Below are 12,830 nucleotides of genomic sequence, written 5' to 3'. Positions count from 1 at the left end.
TCCATCCTCTTCCTCCTATCCTTGCCGTGTCTCCACCTCGGGGCACCCAGGTGCACTCCCTACCGGTGACTTCATCTCGTGGACTGCCCCAGGATCCGCAGACCCACTGCTGCTGGTGCGGCGGGAGCTGGGACCCAGCGCCTCGCCCAGGCCTGTGCTGGAGCTCTTGGGCAGCGACATGGGCGTGGCAGCCGTGTGGATGATGAGGGGCGGCAACAGGCTCTTCTGCAGCTCTGGGTGCTCGCCCAGAGACACCACTGCAGGGGGAGAGAGGAGAGAGCCTGAGTCCACTCAGGGCTGCCCCAGGGCAAGGGGCTGCACCCTCAGGACAGGTACTCACGGGCCAAGCGCTTCTTCCTGTCCCCATCGCCATCCACGCTGGGTGAGAAGAAATCAGGCTCTGACTCGGATTTGGTGGCATCTCCCTAAGGTGGGGAGCAGTGGGCCATTAGGGCCCGGGCCAGGCAGAGGTCACTGGGATGGACCAAGGTCTCCCTCTCCTCACACACACACACCACATATGCATAGGCCACAGGAACCAGCAACCACACAGGAGGCATGCACTGGTGCAGGCCACACCACACAGGCTTAGGGCCCAGGGCTCCCCAGGGCCCCCAGGACTCTGCCTCCCACCAGCTGCACTGTGAAAAAGGCCATGGCTATCCTGAGCCCACAGCACTACCAGCCTGACTGGACTGGCACCAAGGCTGGCCGGGGGGAGAAGGGGTGGCTGGGTGGGTGGGTGACATAGGCTGGAGGAGCCGGGGACCTGGATGCAATGATCACTAGAACCTCAATCCTGAAAGTCCCCTCCAGGCCCCCTGCCCTGTCTCCGTGGCTCCCCTCCCCTGAGCCTTAGACCCCAGGACCCCAGTAGGAAATTGAAAGACCTCAGTCAGAGCAGCGCGGCCCAAGGACACCACTTCAGTCCCTCTGCTTCTGCCTCCACCTTCTCCAAGCCCTGGCCCCATTTTTTAAAATTTCTCTCGTCTTAGGGATAGTTTTTTACTTCCTTCTTAGCAGGTCAGTAGGTTCCCCAGTAATTACACACTTCTCCTTAAGAAGTTATTAAAAAATACTTGATTGCTACTTTTGATAAGGACATAAATATTGGGTAATTGGCGTCTCAGGGGATCATTTTCATTAACTCAGTTTACATCCCTAACGAGGCCTTTAATTATCAAGTGGGATCTCCAGGGGGCTGCTTGGGATGAGCAGCACTGTGGGGTCCTGTGGGAATCCTGACTTTGCCCCAAATTCCAGTTCTGGTGCAGGAAACGGCAGGGCACAGGCTCACCATGAGGGCCAGGGAGAAATGTGGCCTGACGTAGCTGACTGGATGATTAGGGGACCAGAGATTCAGAGGCGAATCTGAAATTCTGGTACATTCTGGCAAGAGCCACGCCCCATTCCTACATCCTTCAAGGACTTGTCCTGAGTGGAGGCCGTTTGTGGGGTCTCCGGTGGGGTCCCAGGGTGAGGGGGAAGGGGAGAGAGATGGGGAAGCATGTTCCGCGGCCGCAGGTCTTGACTCCACTGAAGCCGAACATCTGGGACTCCTCCAGGACACACACACGGGGTGCCCCACACACGTGCACACAGAGGATTCTAAGTCCCTTCCTTCTCCGGTCCACCCGCCGGCCTGGCAGGGATGGGAACGTGCCCCTTGCGGGGTGATGGGGGCAGAGACAAGGAGGCTCCTCCCTTCCATGTCCTCAAGGGGAAGGGACTTAAAATCGAAGCAAACCTCACAACACCAATGACCACCACAGCTACCACAGGTTGCACAGCAGCTGAGCGTGAACACGAGCACAGAGACACGGAGGCGTGGTGGAGGGGGCACGGGCACGGGGCATGCCAACTCGTGATCGCGTACCTACCCCCTGGGAGTCGACAGGCAGCTGAATACAGCTTAACTGTCCACTCGCATCTTCCCGTTTGCTGATTTCCTACAGGGAGAGGGGGAGGCAGGGGAGGGCCGCTGGTCACAGGCTCACGGGCCTTCAAATATCAGCAGTGTCCAAACAGGAGGAAGAAGAGGAGGCTGCACACCCCTCGGCGGGGGAAATGAGAGACACCGGGTGGGGAGGGGGGATGGGACAGGACGGCCTTCCAGAATTCAAACCCAGGCCCCCAGGCCAGAATGAATCTGAAGGGTGAGGGCAGAGGCCGCGAAGATGGGGACAAGGGCAGGGAAGGATGGAGCCCCCGGTGATCAGCTACCATGCATGGAGGGTTGCTGGGCAGAGCCAAACTGCCCCATCAACACAGCTCACTTCCCTGAAAGGCAGGAAGTGCTGCCGCTGAGCCCATCTTACGGGGCTGACTTTGGAGGTCAGGAGAAGATAAGAAAATGGCTTGAATCATGCAGAGTAAGAAGGGGATGTGGTTGGGAACCCACACATCCCGCTCTCCCTGGCTCTGAGGCAGCGGGTGGGGGAGGGCAGGGAGGACGGGAAGAAGTGGACAAAAGCCTCAGACTGGCCTCGACAAGGAGCAAAATCAGGCCTCATGATTTCTCAGACCCTGGGTCCAAGTCCCTTCACATCAGAATGGATCCGACTGCTCTGTGTGGGACGGGATGTGACAAGTTAACACTGGGATGATGGCTAAGATGTTGTTTGGTATCAATTAAAGGCCGCACATGGGGCCTGCTGCCTGTTCATTTAATTAAGTGTGTTGATGATAAATATGCAGGAATTCAGGGCACTGCCCCCTACGAGTCAGAAAATCAACAGCCAAGCAGTCTCTGTCCCCAGGGCCACCTCCTCCCGGCTCTTGGCATGGTGGCAAGGCCAGCAGGGGAGTTACCCTTAAGGCCTCCTGCTGGTGAAGTCCACCAAAAGGGGAGCAGCCTCCCCCTCCACCAAGGAAGCTTGTCTTATTTGTAAAAACAAACCAAAATAAAACTCCAGAATATCACAAAGGCAAACCCAGCCTCCCCTACCAGACTGTGGGGCCGCCTGAAACCCCATATAGAAGAGGGCAGGTGGCTGTGGAGGTGTCCAGGTCACTGGCATTGAGAAAGAGCCCTCACCCCTGCCACCACACGCAGGACAATGGAACAGCTGGTCCAGGCCCTCACACGAGCACCTCAGGACCATGGCTGCTGTTCACCTCCAGGGAGCATCTTAAAATGCTCCTCCATCCCACCCCACATCTGAAGCATCGCAGCCCCAGTTGCCACGGCGAGGTGGTACCCTCCTGGAGAGGGTGTTTATAGCCTGAAAGCTGAGGAGGCTGTGGCCCCCTAGGGTCCTCATCAGACCCCCATACTAGCGCAGTTCACAAGCACCCAGCAGGGCCAGGGTGACCAGGCCAGGCGCAAGGGCCAGTCAGCTCCATTCCCACACTCAGACATCACTGCTGCCTAGCAACCAGGCCAGCTCAGCTGCACTCGATTTAACAAGGTGCTAAGAAAGGCTGAGTGGTGGGGAGCGGGCTGTCTGCACTGGGCACCCCCAGAACTGCCATGCTGGCTGGAGGGCAGCGAGGGAGAGGAACAGGCTCTGGGTGTTTTCTAGTTCCCTTCACAGAGTTCCACAGGAATTTTTCTAGAGAGGCTTAGCCGTCCAGAGCTGCTGCTTGGAAGGGGATAAAGGGACCCATCCCCACTCAGTTCTTCTTCCTGCAGGCCATAAGCAATGACCCAGAGTGGGACTGCAGACACTCTGACTCTTAAGAAGTCCCATGGCACCCCTCAGCTCTTCAGGGAAACCCCAAAGAAGCATCCCATTCCAAGGAGAGCACCAACGGCCCTCCCTCCCTGCAAGAAGCCCGGCCACCACCAAAGCCTCCCCCATAGGCTGCCCTCTGCCACCCAGCAGGGAGGAAATGCGATAATGGATAACTACGGAATTAAAACGGAAGCAGGGAGAAAAGGCCAGTGTGGGACAGATGCACCCGCACCCCACCAGCCTGGCCTGGCCCACGGGGAACAGCCCTCCCTTGCAAGGCTGGGAAAGAGTCGGAAAATAGATTTTTGTTTTTCCACCGTGTGCTGGGTATTTATAGACCAGGCCGCAGCGGGAGTTTTCATCCGGGTCACCCAGAGAGAACTGGACCAAGAGCTTCTCCAGGCCCAACCTGGAGCATTTCTAGGTTGGCCCAACTTGCCCTGTTTGAGGTGCTAGGGTGATGGGCTAGGGCTGGGGGCTTAGGTGGGAAGGGAGCGAGAGCTGAGCCAGGAGGGGATGCAGTCCTCGGGGCAGACACTGCACCCTGGCACAGCCAGGGCAGGATCAATGTAAATCAATATTAATTGATGACGCTGCCTGTGACGAAGGTGATGGAGTCTGGGCTGGAAATAGGACGCTCATCTCTGCCATGCCCGCAGCTAATTGGGCTCATTTCTCACCCTGGGCAGCTCAGCCCTGCCTGGGCTCTGGTGGCATCTTCATCAGCTCAGCCTGAGCTCAGATGACTTGCACACAAGCCTCCCACACCCCCTAATTGTCTCCCCCCCACCAGATGTCCCATAGAGCACTGTGCTCAGGGTCCAGCTGCACTGTGGGCCTGACCCTTGGCTCATTTGACTTGCTGGGGAAAGGTGTAGCTGGTGGAGAGAGAAGCCCACAGGTCACTCACCTATAACCCAGGGACCCCACACAACCATCCTATTTCCCACAGAGAACTGCATGAGACCAGGCACCTCCCCCCAGCCACTCCCCAGGCCCCTGGCTGAGTCTGGGGTGCTGCCAGCAAGTCCTCACAGTCTGCAGCAGAGGGAGGAGGAGGCTCAAGACAGGAGCCATTCCTCCTGGAAGTCGGACTGCCCTGGGCAAGGAGTTACCTCTGCCTGGAAGCCCTCCACCAGGATGGCGACAAGCAGATTAAAGAGCACGTAGTTGCCAAAGGTCATGAGTGCAATGAAGTAAAGGGCGGCCCAGGACGAAGTGGAGGCCATGCCATTGTACAGGACTTTGTTCCAGTCCTCCTGGGTCAGGATCTGTGTGGGCAGAGGGCAGGAGTCAGGGCCTTGACCAGGCACCCAACCTCCTCTGCTCACCCCCTGTCTTGTGACCCTCGCACCTGAAAGACGGTGACGATGGCCCAGAGCAGGGAGTCAAAATTCTTCCGGTCTGGTAGCGTGTCCCCATCCCGCTCAGATGCAAACTTGCAGCCAAAGAGATGCATACCCAGGATGCTGAGGACACAGGGAGCCACAGACAGGGTCAGGGCCCAGCGCTCTCCACCCCGGGCCTCCAGCCCCACACCTGGCCTGCTAGCTGGCACTCACCTGAAGATGAAGATGAAAAGCATGAGCAGCATGCAGAAGGTGGCCACGTTGTCCATGGTCTTCATGAGCACCACGAGCTGCCGCTGCAGCGCAGGCAGGAAGCGCACCAGCTTCAGCACCCGCATCAGGCGGAAGGTCCGCAGCACCGACAGGCCGCCCCCCTGCTGGCCCACGATCTCCCACACGCTGCGGGGGAGAGGGGAGGCAGGTAGACTAAGCCCTAGCCTTCTTCCCCTGCCCTCCCTTCCAGAGATGCAGCACACCTGAGGGAACTGACCAGTCCAGGGTGAGAGAAGGGGCATGGATGGGCCCTCTGGCCTCCAGGCAGGAGCCCCCAAAGCGGTAAGGATCCAGGTAATGGTCCCAGCCCCCTCCACCCTTCCTGGGCCAGATACCTCCTGGCATCAGGCAGCCCTCTCCCTAAATCTGGCCAATGCAATTGCTTCGAGTTATGGAATATTTGCTTTGTTCTCTTTTAATGAAATCTAAAGCCAATTCCAGAAAGCAATAAAGCAGTTCTCCTGGCCCTGGGCCTGGGGGGCTGGAATACTTTCCCAAGGTCTTGGAAACCCTAAAGCAAGTTGCCGGCGTCTGAGCCCGTTTCCAAGCACTTTGCAGGCAGGGACATCTGGCTGGGCCTCACTCCTCTTCCAACTCCTCTCCAAAGACAACTCCCCAGTCCGCACCCACCCCAGGCCTGGGTAGGGTCGAGGACAGGAGGGGAGAATGGAACCCATGAGCCCCCATTTCAGGAGAGCAAGGTGCAGGACTGGCGCAGAGGATGGAGCAGAACGTGGAGCCCAGAGTCCCCTGCCTGGAGGGAACAAACAGCAAGGCCTGTGGGTCCGTGGGGCCTGGCGTCAGACTCCCCCACCCCAGAGGAACAGGATGCAGGGCCCGTCACCCCAAGCCACCTTGCTGGCATTCTTCCAGCAAGAGGCAGTAGGGGGCAGGCATACCTGATGACAACGATGACACCATCGAAGATGTTGTAGGGGTTCTTGATGTAGCCAAAGGGACCATACACGAGCAGCTTCAGCAGCATCTCCAGGGCAAAGAGGCTGGTGAAGACGATGTTGCTGATTTCCAGGGCGTTGGTGAGCTCCTCGGGCTGGAGGGCAGGGGGGCATGAAGCAGCATGCTCAACGCTGAGCCCCGCATCCCAGTCCTCCTGAATATGGGGCCCCAGGGAGGAGGAGCAACCTTAAAGGGTAGGAGGTGCTGGATGCCTTGGCTCATGGCAAGAAGACTCAGAGGGTACAGGAGGAAATGCACTTAAGGGCAACCACCCTGGGAAAAGATCACGTGAAACCCCCAGCAATTCCCCAGGGTTGGGTCTCAGGTTCTGGGGCCACAGGTCTACAGGAGGCCTGTGTGTGGGTTCTGCTGTACCTCCCCTTGGAGCTCCCAGACCATTCAGTCCTGCTGAACCAGGACAGTGGCCCAGGATTGCAGGGTGATGATTCTGGCTGACATCAGATGGCTGTGGCCAAAAGCTTCACATGCACACCCAGTCACACAGCCCCACACGCAGTCACACGTGTTCCACCACCACTCTGTGGACTTGGCAGCCTCCAGTTGACAGCCGATGGTTACGCTTGCCTCCTTCCCCACACACGCACGCATGCAAACACGATGCACACATTCCCCGTCACGCACGCCTTGATGGGCAGGAGGGAGCCCCCACAGGACGGGAAGGTGCCGGGACTTCTGGGATAATTCTAAGCCTACCCTGTCATTCACTTTGTGACCTTCAGCAAGATACTCAACCTCTCTGGCCAAAAGACTGGAGGTAATTCCAGGGACTGGGCTTGGGAACAAGCCTACATCCTAGAAAGGCCCTCACAAGAGCAAACGACAAACCCTTCTTGCCTGCCATTCTTGCTCAGCAGTCACTTCTTTTTCCACATGAAGTGCCTACTGAATGCCTAGCAAAGCACCAGGCTTTGAAAGAGCTGTAAAAACACGCCAGTCACTCTTGTGCCTCCCAGGAGCTGTGTCTAGCTGGCACCAGTTGTACACACACTACGCAGTCAAATAACCACAAGGGGCCTTAAACCCTGCCTCAGTGCCAGGATAAATGACCCTGGCAGTAAATCCAGGGGTTCAGCGGAGAAAAGGTAAAGGGTGAACATGCTGGAAAAGGCCTAGTCGGGAGGCAGCCCTTGAACTCCAAAGGATGAGGGGAGGGATACATGGGCAACATGGGGATAAGAGAGGAGTGTGGTCGGGCAGAGGGCAGAGATGTGGCTGGCCTAGGGCAGCCTGCTGCTCACCTGACAGGTTAAAGATAAAAGCAAAGCCCAATGTTCATAGTAGCTCCTCAAAGAGCCTGAGTTGCCGAAAGAGCCACACGAGGCCCTCCTTCCGTCAGACACCTCCTCCTGCTTACCCAGCTGCCTTGTCTGGCTGCCCAAGCATGAAGCCAGGTCCCGGGCATCACCAAATGTATCCTAATGGCCCCAATCTGTGTGGCCAAGCTGGGAGAGCTGGAAGGAAGGGGCTTCTCACTCGCAGATAAAGGGCACTGGAGGCCTCGGGGCCATGGCTGCTCAGAAAGAGACACGCTTTCAATCTACGCACAGGGTTTTCTCCAAAGGCAAGCCTGGGGGCAGGGCTAGGGTCAGCAGGGAGGGCAGAGAGCCAGCTGACCAGAGGGTGAGTGGCCACAGAGGGAGCTGCCGTGGCACAGAGCCTGCTGCTCTGGCAGATCTCAAGCAAGTCTTTGCTCTGCAGACTGAGTGGGGGCAGAAGGGGCACTGCCACCTGACCTACTTAATGGGGTCACCCAGAGATGGGACCTTTAGTCCCTCCAGTGTGAGCACAGTGTAGGAGGCAGGGAAGTGGCCAGTGTGAGTGCAGATAAAGCCCAGAGCACAGATGGCTTCCGACTAAGTGGATCCTCCCCCCTGCACTCCCAAGTCCAGACTGCCAGGACATGGTGGTCAGGGAATCTGCCTCCCCGTCACTCTGCTGCCTGCTCAGTCTTCGAATGGAAAAGAATAATGAGTACAAACCACACAGGCGTGATGCTTCACAGGTCCCTGGCTCACCATGTGCTTCACCTCATGCCTTCCATACAACAGCTCCACTGTGCTGTTGTTACACAGGAGCAGAAGAGGTCGAGGGAGGATGGATATCTTGTGTGAAGTCCCAGAGCAGGAAGCACCCGGGACAGGGCCCAATTCCGTATCACCCTGACCCCAATAACACAATACAGTCAGGATTCAGACCCAAGCCACGGGGACAGCGAGGGGCCTGAGAGTCCAGACACGAGATGGACTGAGTAGATAATGTATCTTCTAATGTTTAATTGTACTTTGAATCAACAGAGATGAATGAATATAGAACAAGTTGAGCCGCTTTGGGTGGCACCTGCCTGTAATCCCAGCAACTTGGGAGGTGGAGGCTGGAGGATGGCAAGTCTGAGACCAGCCTCAGCAACTTAGCAGGCTCTAAGCAACTTAGTGAGACCCTGTCTCAGAATAAAACAATATAAAGGGCTAGGGATGTGGTCCAGTGGCTAAGTGCCCCTGGGCTCAATCCCTTGTACCCCTCCCCGCAAAAAGAACAAGTTGATATGTAAGCGTAGCTGAGGAACCACATTTAGTTATGGTCCACCTCACCTAACTTTAGGTCATATCAGTTACACAGGTTGAGCACCCCTGATCTGAAAATTCAACATCCAAAACTTTTTAGGCACCAATATGACGTCATAAGCGGAAAATTCCCACCTGACCTCATGTGACAGGTCAGAGTCAGAACACAGGCACACTAAAAATAACATATAAAATTGCCTTCAGGCAATGTATACAAAACACAGACGACTTTTGTATTTAGACCTGGGTCCCATCCCCAAGTTAACTCATCACATACATGCAAATCATCCCAAATCCCAAATACTTCGAGTCCCAAGTATTTTGAAAAAGAGGCTTCAAAAGAACTACTAAAAATAAAAATTAATATTTTTCTTAAAAAAAAAAGCTGAAAACACCATAACTTTCAATACATATTTACTCGATTAATGGATCTTAAAAGGACTACTCCTGTGTGTGGTGTGTAGAGGGGTTGTTCTCGTCCTGCTCTGACCTTATCACGGGGTTCTCAGCAGTTGGCACCGACAGCTCATGGACAAGGGCACACCTTGCTCACCCGCATGCTGACGAGAGGTTCACCGAGGATGGTGCAGGGCAGCCCTCAGGGCCTGCAGCATGGCCCCATCCGGGAAAGTCAGCAGTGAAGTCTGAAACCCCATCCAGCCCTGAAAAGCAGCTCCATTCTCCAGACACAGGGGCTCCTGACAGGTGGAAGGGGGCCAGGTAGGCTCCCTCAGCCCTGTCCCCTCTCTCCCTCACACACTTCGGGGCTATGCTGCTTCCTTTCCAGGGCCCAGTGATCCATGGAAAAAAGCCTCCCCCAACCCCCACCCAGACAGCCAGATTGGTCCAAGTTACTAAATTGGAGACTGGGAACGTTCTGCAAATACAGGACAGGACACAGAGACACAATCTTAGCAACATGGTAGCCCCAGGGACCACAGCCGTAATTAAGCCACTGCTGCCCAGAAGGGGCAGAGGCGGAGCCAGCTTCTGCCAGTACCCACCATGGTTTCCACTAGGCTGAGGACTTTCCTCCCAGGATTTCATTTCCTCCACACTCACAACCCAATGAGGGAGGGGTGTAGGCCTCCCCAGTAGCCCAGGTAACTGAGGATCTGAAAGGATTAGGAACTTGATAAGGGGACATGGCTTCCTTAAAAAGGTACACAGCTGAGTCTTTGGCCCTTTCTTTATGTCGTCACCTCCAAGACACTCTCTACAAGGCTGTCCCCGCCACACACCCAGAGAAATCAGAATGCACACAAGCCTGCCCGAGTCCAGCCTTCCCTCCCTGACTCTCTCCAGCTTCAGAAATCCCTTCTCGGGTCTAGCTGTGTCCTCCACATTGTTCACAGAGGGCAAGGCCCACTGGGTGTTTGCGTGAGTTGAGGGCAGCGGCCGGAGCTTCTGCATCCAGGTCCCTGCTGCTTCTCTGTTCTGGTGCACACTGTAAACTTCCCCTTGTCCATCTCCTCTCCCACCCCACCCTCCCCTCAGGCTGTCGCTTTGCAGCAACTGTGGCCCCAGGAAAAGTTCCTGGTACTTCCCAGCTCCAGGACATCCCTGGGCCCACAGCAGCTCCTTTGGTGAACCTTTACAGTGTCCTCTGTGTACAGAACATTTCTAACACAAAGGTGGGGTTCAACCTGCACACAGGGGAACTGCCAACTCTAAGACTTCCACCTGTGTGACCTTGGGCAAGTCCCTTCAGAGTCTCAGGTCCCCAGTGGTCCTTCTGTTAAACAGAGTAACACCACCTCACCACGAGGCTGTTCTACAGAACACGGCAGCCCCCTGTGGAACTCGCAGTCCCGGGGCCTTGCTCAGGGGGCCCTGTGGGCACTGCCGGTCAAAGCAGGCCTCACATGTAGCAGGACAGAGCATCAAAAACCAGGAGCCCTGCAGCAGCTGAGGTCAGTGGGCCAGTGGGCCAGTGGGAAGAGGCAGGAGGGCGCCCGGGCGGGCATCTCCAGCTGGGGGCGGCGGTGCCAAAGGAGCAGGGAAAGGGATGTGCAGGGAGGGCCCAGGAAACAGAATCCGGTGGTCTGCCCAGACCAGAAGGTGGAAGGGGTGCGGGGGCGGATAGGATGTTAGGTTGGTAGGCCGACAGAACGGCTTTGATCCCTGCCTTAAGCTGGGCTTGCCTCTGCTGCCCACAGAGCCACCACTGAGGCTCAGGGTGCCGGGTGGTGCTGGAGATGTGCAAAGCTGTGTACTAAGAAGATTAATCTGGCCACGGTGGTGGCAGCATGGGAATGGCTTGGAGGGGAGAGACAAGGACCAATTAGGGGACACTGCAGAGGTCTAGGCAGGAGACTGAGAACCAGTCTGGCTGGCAGTGACGTGCCTTTCTCAGAAAAGCATAAGGGGTAGACAAGCTTTGCTAGAGCTGCGGAGAGGGCAGGGACCAGTCACCCTACTCCTGCTCAAGTGCCACCTCCAGCTCCCATCTTGTCAGCTCCACCTGCTCCACTGAGCCTGAAATCTCTGCTCCCCGACTGGGACTCCTCACCTCACCTCACCTCTGCATCTGGAGGCCCTGCCTACCCAGCAGAGGGGGTCCTGGGGGGCTGCAGAGATGGGATAAGAGTCGCTGAGTAGGGAGGAGGCAAGCTTTCAAGAAGGTGTGGGAAGTCAGGGACACCCAAGTGACAGAAGGTTCCCAGGGGGTCCCTGGGCCTCATCCTGCAGATCACTGCCTTGCTCTTCCCCTCTCAGCTGGGAACCTGGCCTCTCTGAGACACCTCTTTCAGCATCCTCATGCCCACTGTGCCCCACTCAATGTCACTGTGCCCCAGTGACTCCTGACCAGGGGCAATGCCAAGGGCTGGCTTTAGCTCCCCCCCACCACCCAGGCTCCCCAAGGTTCCCCTAAAAAAAAAAAAGTCAGGTAGACATTGCGCCCCAGGGTCTGGCACAGCCTCCAGATAGACAGCCCAGGCCCTGGCTACTTAGCCTTGCCCTGCACCCACCTGAACGACCTCTAGACTGGAGCCCATGGTGGATCTAAAGGCTGCCCTCAGCGCAGACTTCAGAGGGCCAGGTAAGTCCCTGCGCCTCCGGCTTCTCCACTGCAGCTCTAGAATTGCTGAGCACTGCTATATAGAGTCGCAAATGAAGCTGTGCTGACTGGACAGGTAAAGCCTACTGGGTGGCCCCAGGGTGGCTTTATGCCTTCACTCAGTCCTGTATTCTCCCATCTTTGTGGGTCACCCTTGCTGTCCCCCTGGAGCTGCCCCAAGCCTTCCCATTTCCCTAGCCCCAACCCCCACCCACCCTGCCTCCTGCTCCATTGCTCTGGGACCTTCACGCTGTCCTGGAAGGGAGCTGCCCCCTCTGCACTTAGAATCTGATTTTCTGCGCCCCCCCACTCACCTTCCAGTTACCCCGTATCCCTCACTTCTCTGCTCTCCTTCCTCTCTGCTGAAATGCAGAAACCTGCAGGAGTCCAGGCCCAGGCACCCCTGAACGGGGCGGGGGTGGGGGGCCTCTTGCCGGCTCTCTCCAGAGACCATCTTCTCTGCCCTCCTCCTAGTGGATACCTTGACAGCCTCTGTCTGTGCTGGCCCCTCCCTCATGGTGTCTGGCCTCCCCTGGCTTCCCTGACCCTGTGCAGCCACCTCCTGCCTCTCCTGGGACTCCTCGCCCTCTGCTCTCCCCTTGGGCCAACATTCCACAGGGTTTAGTCTGAGCCCGCTCCTCCCCCCTTGGCGCCCTCCCTCCACCATCACCCCCCACTCCCAACTCTCCAGCTGTCACTGGGGTGTAGAGGACACTAAACAAACCCCCTCCAAGCCCCAGGCTTCTCATCCAGAGAGCCAAGGCCTGCCTGATATCCCTCCCAGCATGGCCCACAGCCATCTCAAACTCAGCACATCCAAAACAAATCCTCTCACCTCCCCTCCCGAACCTGCTCCTTCCCCCAGCTTCCTGGCTCCACCATTCTTGGGTATTCTGTATTGGAACCTCAGGGTTATCTAGGCTCACGCCTG

General features: G+C 57.0%; 1 protein-coding gene across 30 annotated transcripts in view; it reads right to left on the bottom strand.

The window, feature by feature from the left end:
* The window catches only part of Cacna1g (calcium voltage-gated channel subunit alpha1 G), a 63,845-nt gene that overhangs the window by 28,249 nt on the left and 22,766 nt on the right, over window positions 1-12,830 (bottom strand). For 20 of the 30 annotated variants that reach the window (XM_047543685.1, XM_047543692.1, XM_047543703.1 and 17 more), the window contains exons 10-16: window positions 6,199-6,350; window positions 5,240-5,425; window positions 5,032-5,146; window positions 4,793-4,948; window positions 1,881-1,949; window positions 341-425; window positions 64-257 (exon numbers count right to left, since the gene is read on the bottom strand). In XM_047543685.1, coding sequence (XP_047399641.1) covers window positions 64-257; window positions 341-425; window positions 1,881-1,949; window positions 4,793-4,948; window positions 5,032-5,146; window positions 5,240-5,425; window positions 6,199-6,350 — 957 coding nt within the window. The remainder of the gene's footprint in view (window positions 1-63; window positions 258-340; window positions 426-1,880; window positions 1,950-4,792; window positions 4,949-5,031; window positions 5,147-5,239; window positions 5,426-6,198; window positions 6,351-12,830) is intronic. The other 10 variants (XM_047543689.1, XM_047543711.1, XM_047543700.1 and 7 more) reach the window with 1 other exon arrangement.

Source organism: Sciurus carolinensis, chromosome 3, assembly GCF_902686445.1.
Source record: "Sciurus carolinensis chromosome 3, mSciCar1.2, whole genome shotgun sequence".
NCBI classification, from domain to species: domain Eukaryota; kingdom Metazoa; phylum Chordata; class Mammalia; order Rodentia; family Sciuridae; genus Sciurus; species Sciurus carolinensis.
The sequence above is the reverse complement of the archived record's forward strand: the minus strand, read 5'-3'. Positions and strand labels throughout refer to the sequence as shown.